At 44.0% G+C, this 22,335-nt stretch overlaps 2 protein-coding genes across 3 annotated transcripts; one reads left to right on the forward strand and one right to left on the reverse strand.

The window, feature by feature from the left end:
- Positions 1 to 692: 692 nt before the first annotated feature.
- On the reverse strand, positions 693 to 5,366 carry LOC123050935 (tRNA (adenine(58)-N(1))-methyltransferase non-catalytic subunit TRM6). Of its 2 annotated transcripts, XM_044473650.1 has the most exons (13): positions 5,181 to 5,366; positions 4,952 to 5,055; positions 4,743 to 4,860; positions 4,556 to 4,637; positions 4,397 to 4,467; positions 3,235 to 3,276; positions 2,960 to 3,084; positions 2,780 to 2,873; positions 2,155 to 2,399; positions 1,969 to 2,074; positions 1,775 to 1,880; positions 1,439 to 1,525; positions 693 to 1,048 (listed from the first exon to the last, which is right to left on the reverse strand). In XM_044473650.1, exons 1-13 carry the CDS (start codon positions 5,297 to 5,299, stop codon positions 896 to 898), a joined length of 1,452 nt encoding a protein of 483 aa, XP_044329585.1. In that variant the 5' UTR covers positions 5,300 to 5,366; the 3' UTR covers positions 693 to 895. The 2 variants fall into 2 exon arrangements, with proteins under 2 accessions (XP_044329585.1, XP_044329586.1); XM_044473651.1 differs by lacking the exon at positions 5,181 to 5,366 and having other exon boundaries at positions 4,942 to 4,960.
- LOC123050937 (G patch domain-containing protein 8) lies at positions 5,308 to 11,032 on the forward strand. Its single transcript, XM_044473658.1, has 7 exons — positions 5,308 to 5,542; positions 5,617 to 5,887; positions 8,669 to 8,823; positions 9,056 to 9,199; positions 9,351 to 9,460; positions 9,575 to 9,725; positions 10,598 to 11,032. Exons 1-7 carry the CDS (start codon positions 5,540 to 5,542, stop codon positions 10,682 to 10,684), a joined length of 921 nt encoding a protein of 306 aa, XP_044329593.1. The 5' UTR covers positions 5,308 to 5,539; the 3' UTR covers positions 10,685 to 11,032.
- The last annotated feature ends 11,303 nt before the right edge of the window (positions 11,033 to 22,335 follow it).

Raw genomic sequence — 22,335 nt, forward strand, 5'->3', positions numbered from 1 at the left:
CACCAGTATGTAGGGAAAAACATGTAGTACTTCTGACAAAATTCAGGAGAGGATCCTTTTCACCTCCAAATTCTTAGCGGAGCGATAACCCTCAAATATATAAAACCAGATATTCACACCCATATGTAGTTTTCGAACTAATGGGCGAGAGTTAGCAATGGCGGGATAATTTCCATGGCCTTGACTCTTACCTCAAGTGTTGTCAAAGCTACAAAAAAGAGTTCACCATTTCATTGGTAGTTTCAGTGGGTATCAAAAGAAAATTGATATGAAATCTTTTGACACGCTTGAAATCAAATTCAAATATAGCAGATATTTTTTCTCAAAATTTAATAAGAAATCTCAGAACAATTCTGAGTAGTTTTTGAAATTTCAGATATTTGAGTTCCTAGTACCGAAAACCCAAACCTTGCCCACTGGAAAGAAGTCAAAATTTTACTACCAAAGCTTTTACATTGAAATATGCTTTTGCAGACTAACTAAATGTGTGCTTCATATTAGTTTTTCCAAATTCGTTTTCTCATTCAAAGAGGGTTGACTCTGATGAACAGCAAAACGGATCAAGTTTCTTCGGACAACAGAACAAGTTGGCTAGGCAAAGTCACTAGGTATGATTCAGCATTCATGGTGGTAAATTTCTTAGAGGAAGCGGTAAACGGGCGGTGCGGAAAACCATGTCCATGGCCTATCAATGTTCCACTGGTACGAGAGTGAACTAATCAAAACTGGGATGTGAAATGACCACAGTTACAACACAGGCGAATGCCGGCCGGCATATGTTACATGTCCTTCCCACAGGGGAAGGATGCAAGACATACTTGTTTACAAGTATACTCCTCCGACCTAGCTAGGCCGCAACGCAAACCGTATCGCTGCAACCCGTAGAAAAAAGAAGTTACAACGAGACAAGCATGCTCTCCGTTGCGCCAGATGACTTCTCTTGCACTCGTGCTCCCAAGGGGTCTGGCTTGTGTACCCGGATGCCGCTCAAGATATACCCACCAAATGCGTTCATCTGCATGTGTGGGTGGCTGCGCGATGGAAGGACCTGCATCCAGAAGCAAGGGAGATTGAAAAAAACAAGGAAATCACCACAGTTTCTGGTTTTTATAGATGATTTACCTGCATAATTCGTGACACTAGTCACAGACCCTTGTTGAATTTATAAGTAACATTTATAATTCAGATGCCATTTTTTCGCATTTATAAACCAATTTTGTTGCTCATCACACACCACACAACCCAGCAGTTATTAGTACTCAAGTAGGGTGGCAACAAAATTGGTTTATAAACAGCCATGCTTTGGTAATTTAGGCTTCAGACAGGTATCCATATATGGACCTTTAAACATTTTATTACTCTACATTCCTTATTGGCAAGAGGTATTATTAAGCAGGCTTATAAAAACAAGAAGAAGAAAACTGCCCAGCATACTGACCTGATACTCTCGAAGCCAGGGTTCAGTTATCTGTAACCCAATAGCCATTTTCGATACTTGCAAACTATGCATGCAAGTCGCAAGAGGCTGCATGTAGACACCAGAAAGCAAAAGATAAGTAACAGCAAAACCACATTTTACAAAATGAGCAAACAGAAACAAGGATAAAACAAAGAAAGGGTCAATTTAACACATAAGCTAATGTTTCAGGGAAGCGACAGGATATTCTTTAAAAGAAAACTCAACCTATAAAGGAAAGTAATCTGCAGAAATGCCGCAAGACAAACATTTTGTAGGAACTGGCATCTGTATCAATTGTAAAGAACAATGATTTACCTGAAGATACTGGTGATAAATGGCAAATGGGGCCGAATAAGACAAGAGTGGAAGCAAATCAGCAACCACACTCTCCACCTCATGTCCCGGAGCAGCAACAATCAAACTACATTAACAAAAAACCAGTATATTAATGAAAATATTTAGACGCATACGGCAGCTGTTTTCTACTGATGGAGTATATTTCACGTTACCTGCTAAAGCCATGTTCTCCCCAATATTTCATCCTCTCCGGTGAGGGTGCTTTTCCTGCTCTCGGCGCTTTGGGAGCTATTGAATTGCCATTACTTCCTTTGCAATCTACAGATCAAAATAGCATCAGTAGATCGAACATCCCACTCTCATGGAAAGTTCTTCGTAATAGATTGATCACTGCTTACCCGGCATAGAAATGTCACCTTGATTAAGGTGCTCATCCGTTGCAGGCTCAGGGGCCTCTATATCAATTGGCTGCGCTGTCGTTGACTGCGCATTCCCATCTGATACTTCTGTATCAGATGGTTTTTCCAGGGATGACTGAAAACTCTCGTCTGGTACTACACCAGGTTCATCACCTTGAATGCTACCAGGAGCATCGCCAGATGTTTTCAAGGAGCACAGGTCGCTAAGTGGTGCCTGGAAAATCCTGAATGGAGGGTGTTTATGATCATTATAATTGCAACTCTTAAGAATTATATGAATTATATACTGAAGTATTGGATTGGGCACTTGCTACTTCAGTTATAATTTTCAACTGCTTCATACAGTTCCATGTTCATAGTGATAAAAATAATAGATGACACTTCAAGATATAATACATAATGATAAGAATGGTACTGAAAATCTGTATTTACCAACATTCATAGTATGCTCTTATAGACACTTTAAGGGTAAGAAGTAGTGTTTCAGATTGATGTATGAATTTATACTCCTGCTTGCAATCCAAAGGTTCTCTAACTGATTATCTCCTTAAATGAGAAACATCTTCAAATGAGAAGCCATATAGTGCTAAAGAAATGGATTTACCTGCTGGTCATCTCACTGTTCAAATTATACATTCTTATTATGTCTATGGAGCTGGGCGCTGATCCAAGATATGTGCTACAAACATATCCTGTACCTATAATAGAAATAACAGATACAATCAATAATTATTGTAACTAACATTTGTTTGCATTAAAATGGTGATGCACAAGCATAATTTACCTCCTAAGCGTTCAGCTACAGCTCCAACAACTAAACCCCCAACCATATCAACGGCAAGCACATCTGAATATGCACCAACATTTGCCATTGACAACAAGAGCGAGAGCGTATCAACTCGCATAAACCTGAGGAACACAGAAAAGACAGTGTTATGTAACTAAGTGCTATAGCTATACACTTCCGTTGTTTCTAGGAAACAAGATCAAGAAATTGACTGATGATGAAAAGGAAAAAAATAGATTGGCTCCAGCAAGAAATGAAAGGGAATTAATTACCCTATTCGAGCTGGATACTTCTTGAAATATGTCTCACAAATGCTGTAGCATAAAAGGGAACAGAAATATTAGATAATTTTGCACACCTTCCACTTCTAGTAGTATATGCTAAATCCAATGAGCATAATTTAAAAGGCAATTATTTGTTCAAGTGCCAAACACTTGCAAATATAAGTTACAACAATATTATTTCAAAATTATGCCAACTTTCCAAATAACTGAGTTAAATCCAGTTCACCTGGTAATCTTTCAAGTCAAAAGCTGGAAAACTTACATGCTCTATTAAGAGAAAATTAAAACCCTCCCATCCCCATCCCAACCAACAACATATCCATATGTCAACTTAACAAATTAATTTGCATTGCGACTTTTATGCAGCCACAAGCTATTTCTTGTTCTGAATACCCTATACCACCACTTTTAATGAAACTGAGGATACAAAAATATTCAAAAGAGCAGCTGTGCGACTCAAATTCCACAGGCTATAAGTTCACAAACATTTCGTTTTAGTCTTGTTATTTTCCCTCTCTACGCACTTTATCAATTGATACACCATGTTCCATGTCATATTGAGATTAAGAAGCACACATTCGGTTGTATTGATGAATGATGATAGCATATATAATCATTATGTTCCTGCATCTCTTGATGAAAAACACAGAGGAAGCGTGTATTCAAATGCCTTCAAATTGCACATTGTAGCCCACTACCTGGTAGAAGTTGGTGTGACCTAAGGTTGGCTGGGCTATGTAAAATTAAGCACAACAGACTGGATTACTGCCATAGAGAGATGGTGGTGATGTGGAAATAGAGAGCAACAGCCTATACGCTAGATGTGTTTTCGTCAATTGTTGTACGAAATTATAAATTAATCAATGATTTTTTCCTACTTCTCCTACTTCATTCATACAGTACAACAATCTTCAAACTTCAGTTAAGAAGATACTTGAGAGTTCAGAGATATTGGTTCACTAGTTTGGACCAAACATCCACTACAAAGGGCTCATCAGAAGATGTATCTTTGTATTCACATAAACACTACATATGCTCCCATACGTGATTGCCACGCTCATGACTCATACAGCACAACAGGTTTGACAGTATTCGCTTTCAAAAAGATATTGATATTTTTCCTGGCACGAAAAAGGGCGGCATGAGATACCTTCGGGTAGAGGGGCGTCGCAAGAGCACTTTAGGCGCATATTTCTTTTGTTTCTTGAGCTTGTATTTCTCCTGCAGCCAGAACGATCAAACGAAATCAGCCCTCAGCGTCCTCCAAAACAGCAAGGAATCAGCTAGCCAATAAGTAAGCCGTACTCACTTGTGAGAACACGGTCTTATTTCCAAATGTGGAGCTATTCGCTATCAACGCCTCCACGATCGCGTCGCCGCTCGCACCCTCCCTATTAAAACCGCACGACGCCAAGATCTCATTAAATGACAGAGAACAGACAGATAAATATGCTGGTGAGCCAGGACACATGGAAAACGGTCGGTCGGGTCCTCACCGCTTCATCGCCTCTATGTCCTCGCTGGACAGCGTCTGCGCGGTGTTGTTGTCGACCAGGGACCTATTGTCCCTGGTCTCATCCTGCGCGGCGCCGGCGTCTCGCGGCTTACCATCGTCTGCACCAATCAAGCAGTGCCAGCCATTGTTATTAACTAGTAGAGTGAAGAGATGAAGTGGAAGGGAAAAGACTAACATACTCATCCTTGCCTTGGCAGGGGAGGAGGCCGTCGGGGCCGACCCGGAAGAGGGAGCCGAAGGGGCGGCCGAGCAGCGGCTGCAGCGAGCAGCTCTTGTCCCCTATCTTCACCGTCCTGCGCCGCCACACCACACAACACAACAGCAGAGAGAAACACGTCAGCGCGGCCGCACGGACAGCTAGCTAGGGTTTCGTCCGGAGCAGGAAGCTAAAGAGGGGAAGGAGGGGAGAGGTGCATACGCGCCGGGGGTGAGGCGGAAGAAGGCGAGGCGGTCGCCGTCGTTGACGTCGAGGAGCACGCTGCACCCCTGCCACGCCTCCCGCGGTATCACCGCCGTCGGCGGCGGCGGCTGCGCCATTGGTGTCGGCGGAGGGGGGAGGGAGACGGGACCAGACGAGGGTTTAACACGCGGGCCGGGTCGCTAACAAACCTCGTCCCAGATACAAGACTGGGCTGGGCCGAACCGGGCCCATCCAGACCACTTCCGGGCCGGGCCCGCCAACGATTCTTCTTATCTTAGAAGGGAAAGAGAGAGGAGGGAGCCCATCGTCAAAGCCAATCCCCACACCCTCGTCGCCGGCGAAGACCCTAGCGAGCCATGGTGAGTGCTTTGCTTTCCTCTGACCGACTCGCGCTGCGGATCCGCCGCCGTCTCATCTGACTCGCGCTGCGCAGGAGAATCGGTCTTACCACGGCGGCATCGGCAGCGGCAGCAAGAACCCGCCGCCCTCTGGGAAGGAGGGCGAGTACGGGGGAGGGTACGACCGGCTGGACGAGGAGGTGGAGTTCCGGCTGCCGAGGGGCCACCGGCCGGTGGAGAACCTGGACACGGAGGGGCTGGAGCAGGCCTCCGTCGACACGCGGCTCGCCGCCTCCAACGTCGGCTTCAGGCTGCTGCAGAAGATGGGATGGAAGTCCGGCAAGGGCCTCGGCAAGAACGAGCAAGGTTTCTTTCCTCTGCTCTCACCTCTTTCTTGTTTACCCTCCCTCTAGATTCACTTCAGTGATGCAAACCTGTAGCTCTGTCATGTGTCGTCACTCATCCTACTTGCTTGTTTCAGACTCCGTCGCCATCGTGTTCGACCTCATCGCTTAGTAATTCCAAGTCACATATTTGGTACAATGAGTAGCCCAACAAGTATAGCAAGACGCAGCAGGCATACGGCGTATTGTCGATTGACCTGGTTTTATTAGCTGGCAGGCTGACCACCATGTTAGTTTCCTTGCTTGGTTTTGATGGATTTTATAAGCTTGTCGAGGGACATGTTTAGGCGAGCCAAGCGTCGAGAGTTTTGGGGTTTGGAGAAAGGGGGTTGTCATTTGTCAATGCAATAGTAGTCCACAGTTTCTGCTATACTAGCCGGTTGTCCTGTTTGAGAGCTGTGTGGCCTAGTCTGACTGTTGTTAACAAATGAAAACAAACTTAGGTGAAAGCAACAAGTTTTTGTTAGGATTCAGCTTCAGTCATTGAACCTGCTGTAGTTTTGTGTTGGTCAACCATCATCATCGTTCTTTCAGACTCCATCGTCATTGTATTCCAACTCATGGGTTAGTAATTATAGTTGCAAATGGCATAATTGGTAGGATCAGCAACGCAAGACGTATATCAGAGGTTGTTATTGATGCTGAAGCCGCAGGACAGACAGCGTAATGTCAATTGATCTGGTTTTTGTTAGCTGACGGCCACCATGTTCATTTCCTTGGTTGTGGTTTCCATGGATTTTAAGCCTGTATAGGGCACGTTTAGGCGAGCTAAGTGTCAGAGAGTTTTGGGTTTGGAGATAGGGTGTTGTCATTCGTCGGCACAATAGTCCACACTTGCTGCCATAGAAGTCAGTTTCCCTGTTTAAGAGCTGTGTGGCCTAGTTTGACTGCTGTTAACAAATGAAAACAAGCTTAGTGTAAATCAACAAGTTGCGGTTAGAATTTAGCCTCTGACTCTTTTAATAATGCTCTAAAGGATATAAGTCTGCTACCACCATCCCAGCACACACTGTAGATTTAATGCTTTGTTCTACTATAAAAGATCCAGAGAGGATTAATCTGCAGTAGCTTGCTCGTTGACTCAGGTAACAGGAGCATATCTGGTACTCCCTCTGATCCATAATAAGTGTAGCAGTTTTGGACTAAGGTTGAACTAACCTTAGTTCAAAACTGTGACACTTATTTTGGATCAGAGGGAGTACCTCATATGACCGAAAATTGAACGTTCTCTGTCGTTCCTGCATCATCTTTTGTTCTAAACTCACTGCTGTAGTTTTTCATCTGAGATGCTATTTTGTTCTTTTCCACGACATAGCATCATTGACCAAAGAAGAAGGCTCACAATTTAGCATTGCCTTCTAGTTCCTGCACCTCAACAATACATTTCGTTGTCCCGATGCAGCTAGAGCCAATAATTAGTAGAATCAGTAGCTGAAGGCATAGCAGAGGCTGTTGTTGACATCCCAGCAGCCCAGCTGCATGACCTACGGCATAATGTCGATGCTGGTTTTGTTAGCTGACTGACACCATGTTAGTTCCCATAGCTGTGGTTTTGCTGAATTTTAAGCTTGTCTAGGGAAGCTTTTGGGCAAGTGTCGAGAGTTTTGTGTTTGGAGAAAGGTGGTATCATTCATCAATGCAATAGTAGTCCACAATTGCTGCCATGCATGCACTACTATATAGTTTGCCAATTTGACATTTTCAATCCTAGGATCGAAGTGTAGTACTCCCTCCGTAAAGAAAATTGTGCTCTTATATTTCTTTACGGAGGGAGTATCAACCATTGATTGGTGTCATCATGTTGGTCCAGTGGTCTAGGTTGCAGGGGCCATCGGTGTACAATCTTCTGGACCCGTTGAGTCTCGACGATGCTTAAAACAAGTCATGCATGAAAGCGAGTTTGCGGCAGGTGGCAAGCGCTTATGTCATCTCAGAGAGCGTGGCATCCCTTGTCGTCATTGATCCCCATGGAAAGTGCACCAACTCTTTGCTGACCCCTGTGAAACCCCATCAATGTAGGCTCTCTGCCTCCTAAGCCTTCAGATCAAATCAATCACTAAACCTGGAACCGGACAGTAGAATGAGAGAGGAACTAAAGGAAACAAAGATGAGGATACTGCAATGTACAACAAGTCCATATTGATTGATCCGGAAGGGCGGAGTGCTTGATGCAGAGGCTCTGGCCATGCCATTGGAACTTGGGACTTATCGATGTTGATGTTCTTTGGCACATTTGTATGTGTTTCTATAAAGTTCTGGTGTATCGAATGAGTGCACTTGGACTTTGAATCGGAGTACTAGTAGTCTAGTAGAAGTCAGTTGCACTGTTTGAGAGCTGCCCCGACTGAATTCGAGTGCTGTTGACAAATGATTACGACCTTAACGTAAAGCAAGTTCCAGTTAGAATTTAGTCTCTGGCTCCTTTAATGCTCTGAAGGACATTAGTACGCTACCACCGTCACAGGCTCACAGCACACACTGTAGCTTTTATTCTACTCTAAAAAAACCCGGAGAAGATTAATCTGCAGTAGTTTTCTCGCCAACTTTGGTAACCATAGTATATCTAGTGCTTCATATTACTGAAAATCTGAATATTTTCTTTTATTTCTGTCTCATGTTTTGTTCTAAACTTACGCTATAGTTTCATCTGAGATGATATTTTGTTCTTCCAAAGACGTTTTACAATCTAGCATTGCCTTCTAGTTCCTGCACCTCAACAATACATTACTTTGTTTCGATGCAGGTATACTAGAGCCAATAAAAGCTGGTATCAGGGATGCAAAATTAGGAGTGGGGAAGCAAGAGCAGGATGACTTCTTCACAGCTGAGGACAATGTACAAAGAAAGAGATTAAATGTTGAACTTGAGGAGACTGAAGAGCATATTAAGAAGCGTGAGGTGCGCAATCACACACTGAGTGCTAATTTCTGTATTTTCTTTTGAGATTCTTCCGGGTTGATGCTTCAGCTGTGAGAACCGCTATCTGATTGTCGGCGCTGCATAGCACCTATGCTGGTGTGCCATTTGGATATGGAGTTGTAGCATCAACCCTCATGAATTTTTTAGCATCCTGTGCACTTTTTATTTGGTGGCTTCTTTTCCCTGCTTGGTGCGAATCATGACAATCCAGGTCACAGCAGAACGTGAGCAGAAAATCCGCAGTGAGGTTAAGGAGATACAGAAGACATTCTTTTGCAACCTATGTAATAAGCAGTACAAGCTGGCATATGAATTTGAGAGCCATCTAAGCTCATATGACCATAATCATAGGAAGGTAATGCATTTGCAACACTAAGTCCGTTGCATTTCCTTTTAAATGATTTTTATTTTCTGATTGTTTTGATTTTTGGGCCATACGTTTGTTGCTGTTGATACCTTATGTATCCTTTCCCTAACATGACACTTTGTATATTCTGGTTCTGCAGAGGTTCAAGGAAATGAAAGAGATGCAAAGCGGCGGCAGTGGCAACCGTGATGATAGGCAGAAACGTGAGCAGCAGCGAGAAGAGAAGGAGCTGGCAAAATTTGCCCAACTGTATGAATTCTGTACTTCATCCTCAATTAATAAAACATGATGACTGTTTGTTTTTTCCTGAGGAATTCATTGAATCTGTATTGAACTTGTAATTTTCCTTAATGGAACTCACAGGGCAGATGCTCATAGAAAACAGCAGAAAGAGAAACAAGAACAACCAGAGATCTCAGGAGAGCAAGCTACGCCAAAGAACATGCCTACCCCGGGCAATCAGGATCAGCGTCGAACGTTGAAATTTGGCTTCTCCAAAATGACCCCTTCCAAGGTATCCCACATCAACACCACATCTGTTCAGCTGATATGACTCTATGGAAAGTAAAGGGTATTGTTCTTGCATTCTGGTAACTCTAAACTGAGCTTGAGCATGTTCTGCTCCTGCTTCAGAAACAGCATTTTTTTTGTCACAGTGCAAAGAATACCACATGTACTTGTTGCAAATATGCGGGTACTTTGTAAATTTCATGCAATTGTGTGCTGTGCAAAGAAAATAAATTCGTTGCTCAAACAGTCACCATTTGTGCAGACCAGAGAAAAATACTCCCTCCGTCCGGAAATACTTGTCAGAAAAATGGATGTATCTAGACGTATTTTAGTTCTAAATACATCCATTTTTATCTATTTCTCCGACAAGTATTTTCAGACGGAGGGAGTACTCACTTCTATATGAGTTTACTTTGGAAAAAAATATAACTTGAAATACACTTTTCTATTTTTTTCAAACTAAAGAGAGCAGATTAGCTCATGAGTAAAAAAAATCAAGTTGCGGATGAACTAGCAAAGAATTCTTTTACCAATAGATCTTCTAGTTCTTGGGAGGCTTTAATTCCCGATTTTATTTCAAAACTTGTTGTAAATGATATGTCTATTATTTGAGAAATAAAGTTTTTCTACCCATAAAAAAAAAGAGCAGATTAGCTCATGAGTAAAAAAAACAAATGGTGTCTGCTTGCGTTCAGGCATTCATGTTTTTGAACATGAATGGGTTGGTCTTACTTATACGGTTATACCTCCTGTTCACTAATTCCACATATGTCTCCTGCTTGTTCCAAATGGTTAAATTATTTGCATTGCACTTTTTTTAGTTTTTAAAATTTTGTTGATCAATCTAACTGAGCTATTCCTTCTATGAATGCACAGGCACCTGTTGGCAACATGAGCAAGAAGCCAAAGATTGCCACGAAAGTCCCTTCCGTCTTCGGAAACGACAGCGACGAGGAGGCATGATCTTCCTTTGCCGTCAGATGATACCTCACACAGGAGGGGAATGCCGGCTTTCTCAGCAGATTCCAGTGAGTCATCCCTGAGAAGACGCCATGCATGTAATGTGCCGCTGGTTTGACCAGATGCGGATAGCGGCATCTTTGACAACCCCATGAACAAACAGGGACTTGGACGTTGTGGTGTCAATTGTATTGAACTGATGGTACACTGTAAGAGCAACTCTGTCTGTACTTCCACATTGATCAGAGTCTGGAAACTGGCTTGAGCCATGGCAAGCTGGCAACTAGAAGAACATGGCCCCCCTTTTGTTGGGGCACATTTGTATCACCCTTGTTGGATTCTTGCGAGATTCCTCGGCGGTCGGTGGGTGGTGAAGTGTTTTTTGCTCACTTTTTCACAAAGCAGGTAAAAAAGGAGGGTGATTGATCAACTCAAAGTGCAAATAAATGGCTTGTTGTTGATGGAGCCCCTGGGAGAGGCAGTTGGCTTGACCTGTCTCCGGTGCTGTGGTCCATCATGGTGAACATGGTTGCATTGACATGTAAACAGTCTCGAGAGATCATTCAGATCACCTACATGCATACATGTGGATCACCTTTTTACCCCCACATCTCAGTATGAAGTTATTGCGTCCACGGATCTGCAGGCTGCAGCAGGGCAAGTGAGTGCGTGCAACGCAGGCATGTCAGAAACACTGATGATAATGATGATCATCAGGCACACATAAACATGCATGCATCCATCAGCGCCCATCCATTGTTGAAACCAATAGTCCTCCCAATTATTGGTTGTTTTGTTCATCTTCTCCCTCTGGACTGCAAAGTAAAGTACAGGCCCTGAACCCAGTTGCACTTGGGGTTATCTATCTATCATCTAGATGGATAAGCTGATGAGCCCCATGTTTCACTTTTCTTCCTCCTCTGCTGTGGCCTTGATCTTTTGGTGAGAGAGAGAGAGAGAACATGCATTGCATTGCAGGGTCCAGCTCCAGCACTGTGGCTGGGGTTTTGTTGCATGGGGATGGAGCCTTGCAGGGCAGCTGCTAGCTCGGCGCTGCAGATGCCTCGCACCTAACATATGCATGGATTCCTCTTCACTGCTCTGAATAATGCATGCACACACACATGGCTGCCATGTGGCTTCTCGGTATCGCACGAATCTCGACGCGCATTTGTCCGGCTTCTCTTTTACCAGTTTTGCCTCTCCTTTTTTTTGCAAATACAGCTGCATATAGTGTATAATATGTCCATGTCAGTGTGAGTACCAATCCGCATCCATGTGCCCTGCTACTGCTGCTATAGCATCTCAACCCAAGTTATTGGCAAGAAACCGAAATTCCTCTCCCCACAGAAATAATAAATCTTATAATAAATAATCAAATAAATAACACCATACGACTCGAAGATGTAGGTCAATTGGTATTGGTGTTGTTTTTGGTTGGAGATTCAAGTTTGATCAACACATCATGGTGGATGCCAGGGACCGGCGTGGGTTCTCCGTCGTACCGCCCGAATCTCGACGCGCGTTCATCTGGATTCTCTTCTATCAGTTGTGCCAAATACAGAGGCTCATGAGCATATGTTATGTCCATGTCAGTGTGAGTGGTGTGGTACATACACCAATCTGCCTCCATGTGCCCCGCTACGTACCATCCCAATCCAAGCTATGGGCAAGAAACCAAAATCCATGTTCCCCGGCCCGCAGAAATTATCTTAGATAATAATAGCAATGCCGTACGACACGTCGATGAGCATGACGTTAACATTAATTGATTAAGAGAGAGGGACAAGGGAACCAAGGATGAACTGGGGCCTAGGGCAGTTAAGCTACTGGGGCAGGTGAGCAACTGGGATCAGCATGTATATTTGTTTAACTGGTCTACATCTACTTAGCAACTCTGGCACTGGCTCATGATGCATCATCCTCTCAGGGACTGAGCAACATGCCAACATGAGATGGAAAATTGCTTAGTAATTGGTTCCATCCATTCTATTGTACTGCTAGATACTCTCACGCCGTACCCACAACAAGCAACAGTTTGGATCTACTTGGGATATGCATGAACTGAGCATCATTTCCTCGAAGATTGCCGCCACCCGTGATCTTGCCGATGGTCTGTCTTTTCATGGCTTTTATTATCAATCCCGTGTGCTAACGTAATTGTTCATATGACCTCATTTTTTATGTATTAAGGTGTATGGAACTAGTCCCTGCCAAAAAATGTGTATGGAAATATTCCCTGCTAATGATATGTGTAACCACAACTTGCAACAATTTGGATCTATATATCTTGGGGACAAACTCTGGACGATTCGGGACGCATGAACTGAGCACCATTTTCTCACCGATAGCCACCACCCATGATCTCCGTTGATGATCTATCTTTTCATGGCTTTATCAAACCCCCATGCTAACATATTTGTCATGTAAATTATTTTGTCATGCATTAATGTCTATGCCCCACCCCCCAAAAAAGGTGCACGTCAACATTAACATGAGAGTAACATTGCCAATTGACTATCATTAGCACACATTTCACTATGTGAGCATCTCCAACCGAACTGGGTTATTTTGACACCCCCCCCCCCCCTCCCCCCATTGTTCGTTCACAAGAGCCGGCCGACCCCCATTTGTCCATACGGGCAACAATGCTCTTCTTTTCGAAAACCTCAAATCCATACAAACACATGCACATAGAGCATACATAAGATAGATAAACATAGGAAAACCAAATGTGAAATTTACTAGACATACCAAAAGAAAAATGCATAAAACAAACTGAAAACTATCCCTACTCCTCGTCGGAGGAGAGCTGAATAACCCCCTTGCCAGAGTCGCCAGTAGGGCTGGAAAAAAAAGCTCGAAGCTCGCGAGCTAAACGAGTAGCTCGTGACTCGGCTCGAATCGACTCGAACTCGAAGAATAATGAGTCGAGCCGAGCTTTAGTTTAAGATCGTTTATAGACCAAGTTAAACGAGCCAATCTCACGAGTACTTGTGTAACTCATTAGGCTCGGTACAAAAGATCAGCCACTCCCAATACAGAAAAAGATCAGCCACTCAGCACCCTATGTCCCAGGCGCACAACACAAGGCCTAGCCGTTGAAGGCACAGCCGCCTAGGAGACTCATGCGTTACAAGGAAATTACTATTGTTTAGTGATATATGTGTTTAATATATACATAATCATTTTTATAATATTTGAGGGTTTTATGTTCATATCTTTAACGAGCTTAACAAGCTAAACGAGTCAGCTCGCGAGTTATATGAGTCGAGCCAATCTTGGATTTGAGCTCGTTATAATAGTGAGTCGAGTCGAGCTAGCTCGTTAACGAAACGAGCTCTAGCGAGTCGAGCCGAGCTGGCTCGACTCGGCTCGAATTCCAGCCCTAGTCGCCAGCCTCGTGGGTGTTGGTGGTTGGATGAACCAAGGGCATCTCCTCATCATTCGCGTCCTCCGCGAAGAATTTCTCCCGCTCGGCGTGGATGCCATCACCCCCCCGTTCGTGCCAGCTTGCTCCATGAGGGCCGCCGTGCCATGAATGCAAGCATGTAAACCAGATGGATCGGACGGTCCATCATTGTTGGTCTTGTTCATGTTCTCCTCTATAAAGCAAGTGCATGCCTTAAACCCAGATTCACTTGGGGTTATCAAGCAGCTATATGGATCACCCTCATGCATGTTTCACTTTTGACCTCTTTTGAGAGAAATATATGGTCCAGCATTGTTGGTTGGGGTTCTGTTGTGAGGGCATATGCATGGAGATGGAGCCATGCACGCCAGCTTCTAGCTTGGCCATGCAGATGCTTCACACCTAACATGCATACATTTCTCTTCACTTCTCCATGAAAAAATAATGCATGCACACATGGTCAGAAAACTAACCCAAGTATCATGTGGCTCTGACCGCCACTAGCTTCAGTTTCATGCTACCCTAGCTAGCAAGGTCAAACTCACACTTGTGTGGCTTCTCCTTTTTGACATCCATTGACTAGCTAGCTAGAGGTGAGGTTACTACTTGTAGCTGTGGGTCAATTGGTTGCTAAAGTTTGAAGTTTCATCAACACATCATCATCACATCATGCATGTCGGATCGACGTGGTTTCTCAGTTCGTAGCGCACATATCTCGACACACATTTGTGTGGCCTCTCTTCTATGAGTTGTTCCATTTGTAAATTCAGATGCGTACTGTAAGTTATGTCACTAGTCCATGTCAGTATGAGAGGTACACACACCAATCTGCCTTCATGTGCCTCAAACATCCCAATCGAAGTTGCTAAGCATTCTCCATAGGCAGCTAGGACAAATTTCTCCTCTTCAAGCTCCTCCAGCTAGCCCGTGGATTCGCATCCCCGCTGCCTGCCATCCAGCGGCTCATGGCGGGAGGGGAATCTCGGTACCTTGGCTCTGAATAGTAGTTCGGGTCAGGGTTTATTAGTCCTCACAGGGAGGCTTTCGTGTAGATGGCGGCGCTTCATCTTCGAGCTGGTCTTCTGGACTTTGATCCTCGTTGAATCCGTCCTCGACAGAGCTCGTATGTAGATTTTTGTCGGCTCGTTGGGGCGATGTTAGGGTTTCTGTACATGCGACACGGTGAGATCTAGTGTCGAAGACTTCACATCGATTTAAGGGTTCAACATGATGACTGTGGCTCCAGGGTGCTGGTCCTTAGGGGCATATGCACGAAGATTTATCGGCCGTGACAAGGCCAGGCCGGTTCCATTATGGGAGTGGCAACAGCGGCACATCAATGACTCGTTATGACAGCGGTAGTAGTCCTTTGGTGGTTCAGCGAACTCAATATAATTTTTATTATATTTGGGGCGCTTTGTACTTCTGGTGAAATTTTATAATAGATTTGTCTTTAAAAAAATCCCAATCAAAGTTATTTCCAAGAAACCAAATTTTATGCTCCACTCAGAGACTATAATAATAATAATAATAATAATAATAATAATAATAATAATAATAATAATAATAATAATAATAATATATGACACGTTGGTGAGCGTGACATTAACATTAATTAATGAAGAGGATGAACTGGGACCAAGGGATGTTAAGCTACTGGATGGAGGCAGGTAAACAATCGAGATTAGCTTATATGTTTGTTTAGTAGTCTATATCTACTTGGCAACTCTGGCCCTCATGATGTGTCCTCTACTGGACAATTGACTCAGCTCAACTCCTCCTCTCAGGAGACTGAGCAACATGCCAACATGAGATGGAAAATTGCTTAATAGTTAATTGGTTCTAGCCATTCTATTGTACTCTAGATACTCTCAAACTGTGCCCACAACAAGCAACAATTTGGATCTATTTGGGATATGCATGAATTAAGCATCATTTCCTCGACGGTTGCTACCACCCGTGATCTTGCCGATGGTCTATCTTTTCATGGCTTCATTATCAATCCTGTGTGCTAACCGTAATTGTTCAGGTTCCTTAATTTATTATGTATTAAGGTGTACGGAAATAGTGCCCACAAAAGAAAGATGTATAGAGATGTTCCCTGCTAAAAAAATAGCGTACCCACAACTTGCAACAATTTGGAGCTATATCTATCTTGGGCAAACACTCTCGTCGATTCGTGACACATGAATTGAGCACCATTTTCTCACCGATCGCCGATGGTTTATCTTTTCATGGCAACCCCATGCTAACATATTTGCTCACGTAAATTATTCTATCATCCATTAATATGTATGCAAATAACCCCACCCCCAACCAAAGGTGCATGTCAACATTAATAGGAGAATAACATTGGTAGTTGACCATCATTAGCATACATTTCACTGTAAGCGCATCTCAACTGAGCTAAGCTGTTTTGCCCCCCCCCCCCCCCCCCCCCCCCTCATTCACGGATAGAAGCCGACCGGCCCCCATTTATTCGTCCAGGCAACAGTGTCCTCCTTTTCCGAAACTTTAAATCCATACAAGGATAAATATAAATATAAACATAGGAGAACCAAATGTGACATTTACTAGACATACCAAAGGAAAAATGAATAAAACAAATTAAAAACTACCCTTACTCCTCGTTGGAGGAGAGTTCGATGACCCCCTTACTGGAGCCGCCAACATCGTGATCGTTGGCGGCTGGACGAACAGAGGGCATATCCTCATCGTTCACGTCCTCCGCGAAGAATTTCTCTCAGGCGGCGTCATGGAAGCACATCTTGTGGAGGTTCGATGTAAGCATGTGCTCGTCTTCAAAGGACTAGCGCGTCCTCAGTGATGACGGCTGGGTCGGCGATGAGCTCGGCCATGGCGGCTGCAGCGGTGCGCTTGGCCTCGATCTGTGCCTCGGCTGCCAGATGCTCGGGCTCGTCGACGAGTGTGGGGTGGTATTGTGTCTTCGCCACCTCCTTCCGTCCTCCGGTGGATGCCGTCACCCCCGCTCTTGTCATGCAAGGTTGCTCCTTGCGGGCCACCGCGTCATGAATGTGAGAATGCAAACCTGATGGATCAAATGGTCCACAATTGTTGGTTTTGTTCATCTTCTCCTGTGTAAAGTAAGTACAAGCCTTGATCCCAGTTGCACATGGGGGGTTATTGAGCAGCTAGATGGATCGGATGGATCACCCTCATGCATGTTTCACTGTTGTTGATGTCTTTTGGCGAGAAAAAATATGAGTTGGTCCAGCGTTGTTGGTTGGGGTTTTGTGTGAGGGCATATGCATGAAGATGGAGCCATGCAGACCAGATGCTAGCTTGGCCCTGCCGATGCTTCACACCTAACATGCATGCATTCCTCTTCACTTCTCCATGAAAACCAAAATAATGTATGGTTAGTTGGTTAGAAAAATAACTAACCCAGGTCTCATGTGGCTCTCACTAGCACACTCACTGTCAGCACTAGTACATGCCTTGCTTTCCTCTCATGTTTGACATCCATTTGAGTAGCTGCTAGCTAAAGCTGAGGTTACTACTTGTAGTTGTACTATGTCAATAGGTACCTAAAGTTTGAAGCTCGATCATCGCATCATCATGCATGCCAGGATCGACTTGCATTCTCGGTGTCGCACGGATCTCGATATCAGTTTCATTTTTTGCAAATACAGCTGATAGTGTGTATTCCCTCCATTCCCAGATATTTGTCTTTCTAGACATTTCAAATGGACTACAACATACGGATGTATGTCGACATATTTTAGAGTGTAGATTCTCTCATTTTGCTCCGTATGTAGTTACTTGTTGAAATCTCTAGAAAGACAAATATTTGAGAATGGAGGGAGTAATATTTTCATACCAGCGTGCGTGGAGTGCATACACCAATCTGCCTCCATCTGTTCCTGCTAGCATCTCAATCCAAGTTATTGGCAAGAAACCAAAATTTTTGTTCCCCACAAAATTTATCTTAAATAATATTAATGCCGTACGACACGTAGAAGAGCGTGATGTTAACATTAATTAATTAAGAGAAAGGGACAAGGAAACAGGGATGAACTGGGACCTAGGGCAGCTAAGCTACTAGACGATGGAGGCAGGTGAGCAACTGGGATTAGCTTATATGTTTGTTTAGTGGTCTATATCTACTTAGCAACTCCGGCCCTCCCATGATGTATCCTCTGCTCTGCTGGGGAATTGAATTAGCTCAACTCCTCCTCTCATGGGACTGAGCAACATGCCAGCATGAGATGAAAATTGCTTAACTACTGGCTAAATGGGGGGCATGGAGTTGATATGTCACTCTATAATTTGATGAATAAATTGGGGGCCTGCACTTGATATTTTCACAGCAAGCTGCACGCATGCATGGTCCCTCTCGTTGAGGAGGTCGATCACAGTTAATGCAAACCCCACACACGCTGCCATTGGAGTATTTGACAAAAAACTACCACATTAGGGGTTACCGTCCCACAGAACTACCACTTTCAAAAAAATGACCAATAACTACCAATTTTTTTTAATTTTGTGACTAAAAACTACCACTTTTGAAAAATGATCCGTTTAGACGATTTAAACACGTTTATGACATGTGGGGCCCACCCATCAGGGCTGACGTGGCGGCAAAGTCAATTATGTTTACTTTGACCGTTACGTTGACTGTTATTACAAGTGGGGCCCACCTGTCAGCATCACTCTTCTTCTTCCTCCTCCTCCTTTCTCTCTTTGCCGTTTCCTCAAACACCTTGTGTGCACCCGCGAGCTACCTCCGCCGTCCTCCACTGCCGGCGCTCACCTCTCCCCATGCCTCGATCCTGTCTGGAAAGGGAGAGCCCGAGCTGCCCAACCACTCCGGCGACCACCTCTCTCCCTCGCGTCACTCCGACGAGGTTACCTCTGCCGGCGACAACCGCCACCGGCATGCACGAACCAACCTAGCTAATACTCGCCTTGGTTCGAGCTCCCACATGAGCTCCTGGGGCGCTTCGTCGCCCACCTCCTGCTCCTCCGTGCAGGTGCAGCCGGCCCGCACGACGGTGCCGGACGCCGCCGAACTCGTGCGCCTCGTCGAGGAGCTGGAGGAGGCTTTGCCTTGGTCCGAGCTCCCACATGAGCTCCTGGGGCTCCTCGTCGCCCACCTCTTGTACTCCGTGCAGGTGTAGCCGGCGCGCGCGGCCACGGCGCCGGGTGCCGCCAAGCTTGCGCGCCTCGTCGAGGAGCTGCAGGAGCGTGAGTCCCGCCTGCGCACCGAGTTTGCTCGAGCACAAGATCCTCAAGGAGGCCGTCGTCGAGGAGCTGCGTCCGGTGGTGGCGCCGACGGCCTCGGAGGAAATTCCGTTAGCTTCGGCGGCCGCTTCCATAGTTCCAGCCGCCGTGGTTGCGCCGCCGTTCCAGTCCCCAACCAACGCCAGGGAGGTGCTGCGCCGGGGCGTCGTCATGGAGGAGTTCGGAGCTCAAGCCCGGGTGCACAGCAAGTGTTCAACGAAATGCCAAAGTGAGAGAGGAAGAGGAGGAAGAAGAAGATTGATGCTGACAGGTGGGCCCCACTTGTAATAACAGTCAACGTAACGGTCAAAATAAACGGAGTTGACTTTGCCGCCACATCAGCTCTGACGGGTGGGCCCCGCATGTCATAAACGTGTTTAAATCGTCTAAACTGGCCTTTTTTCAAAAGTGGTAGTTTTTAGTCACAAAATTAGAAATTTTTGGTAGTTATCAGTCACCTTTTTGAAAGTGGTAGTTCTGTGGGACGGTAACCCCTAATGTGGTAGTTTTTTGTCAAATACTCCTGCCATTGGCCTCAGGTTGCATTTGGTAATGCCCTCCTCTCCATTTTCAGATCCAAGCTTTTTCATGCATGCATGTACCTACTTTTCACATCCATCGTTTCAACATAACTAGTTAGGGATCCCAAAAAGTGGAAATAGTTAGAACTGAATTTTAGAGCAAGATCCCTTTCTCCCGGTAGAGTCATTTAATTCCTTACACAATAGAAGATGGTTGTGGTGGCTTCATCCATATTCACGCTCCGCAGGACTAGTCTTTGCTAGATTCTGTATGAGTGTGGTCATGTGCGTATATATGTGTCTATGTTTGTAAGATAAAAACCGACATATATGTTAGGTATCGTGCGTTCTTATAATGGTGCCATGGGATGTGCTCATAGCCACATCAAACCACCCACGTTGTAACGGCTAATATTTGTCTACTCAAATGACATTTGTGGTGTGGTTTTAATGATATTCACGCTCAGCAACTTTAGTCTTTACTAGGTTTTGTATCAGTGCGGTTGTGGCATTGTGCGGTTTTGTATGAGTCTGGCATGTTTACCCTTGCGCGCCACATCAACTACCCATGATGTAACAATTTATATTTGTCTACTCATATGACGTGTGTGGTGATTTTGTCGATATTCATGCTCTACGACTTCAGTCTTTACTAGATTTTGTATGAGTGTCGTTGTGCAGTTTTGTATGAGTCCGGCGTGCTTACGCTTCTGTGTCACATCACCTAGTCATGATGTAACAGTTAATATTTGTCTACTCAAACCCAATTCATGCTTACATGGTATTATTCAAGCACTTCTACATTTTAAAAGCCTATTTCAATCATCGGCTCCATGCACGTATCTTTTTCTCATTGGGGAGGTCAAACGAACGCCTTTCTTAATTTATCGCCCGTCTTCTTGATCCAGTTAAGGCAACAAATTCCCTCTAAATTTCTCAAAAACATTCAGACATAACCTGTTGAAATTTATTACATGTCCTTACTTCCAACACGATTTTCACTTGCATAATATCCAGATATCTTGCTAAGAATCAAAAAAGGCTTCTATGCCTCGGTTTGATTGGAAATTAAATAATTTCCAGCAATTTCATAGATATTCTTTTTGCAAAAATTGATTTTATAGATTTGTTCATAGAAATCTAAGAAAATGTCCACTATGATAAAAAAATCGTTCATGTAATAAATAAATATATAATCCCAGACGCCTAAAAGTCAACTAAATCTTAGTCGATTTTACAGATATGTTCATGCAAAACTAAACATAAATCATTGTGATGTAATAATTTATTGATATACTGCACTGAATTGTATTGTCTGTTTAGTTATTCCCTGAGTTTAGAAAGATATGAAATCTTGCACAGGTTTCAAATGTGAGACTCAGTGTCAAACACGATTTTGTACTAATTCCTACCTAGTTCGATATTAGCGAATCCGTTTAATGCTTTCCTCTCCATTTTCAAATCCAAGTTTTTCATGCATGTGCCTGCTTTTCATGTATTTGTCGTTTTGACTTGAAAGAAATAGTTAGAGCTCCTAGAAGGGGGAAATAGTAGGTTTGAATTCTAGAGGTAGATTATTTTGCTCGTAGAGTCATTTAATTTCATAATACAAGATGGTTCTGGTGCATCAATATTCACGCTCCGTGTCTTGGGCCTTTACTAGGTTTTGTATGAGTTTGGATGTGTGGTGCAATGGGATCTGCTTACAGCAACATCAACCACCCGTGATGTAACGATTAATATTTATCTACTCAAATAATGTTTTTGGTGGTTTCGTCGTTATTCATGATCCATGACTTTAGTCTTTACTATGTTTTGTATGAGTTTGCCGTGCTTACGCACGATCGCCACATTAACTGCCCATGATGTAGCAAATAATATTTGTCTGCACAAGTCAAGCTCATGCTTGTCTGGTTTTATTCAAACACCTCTACATTTCCTAAATGGATTTCAGCCACTGGTTCAATGCTTGTATCTTTTTCCCCTTGGAGGAGTCAAAAGTAAAAGCTCTCTTAATTTATCTCTCACCTTCTCGATCCGATGAAGGAAAAAATGCCTTGGAAATTTCTCAAGAACATCCCAGCATCACCATTTTGAAATTTATCATGTGCATACTTATCTCCTACACGATTTTCACTGGGCGCCATATCGTGTGACGGAAGAAGTAGTGGTTGTTGGTTTGTTCGGAGGGTGTGAACTCTTACATGGATCTTAATCAACGCCAATACGCCATACCGACGATGCTGGCTTGATTTCGACATCGATTTTACCAATTCTTCCGACGACCGAGAACTTTGCACATCCGTTTAATTATTTATTGAAAAGGGGATTTAGAACCCATTTCCACAAATTTGTTGTTATTCAGTCAAGTCATTTCCTGGGGGTTTTAGCCGGGCCCACACCCAGAGAGAGTGAGGGAGAGGTAGCTGGAGTAGAGCCTTCATATACACACCAGGTCTCAGGTCAGCCCTCCCCTC

Source organism: Triticum aestivum, chromosome 2D (genome assembly GCF_018294505.1).
Source record: "Triticum aestivum cultivar Chinese Spring chromosome 2D, IWGSC CS RefSeq v2.1, whole genome shotgun sequence".
NCBI classification, from domain to species: domain Eukaryota; kingdom Viridiplantae; phylum Streptophyta; class Magnoliopsida; order Poales; family Poaceae; genus Triticum; species Triticum aestivum.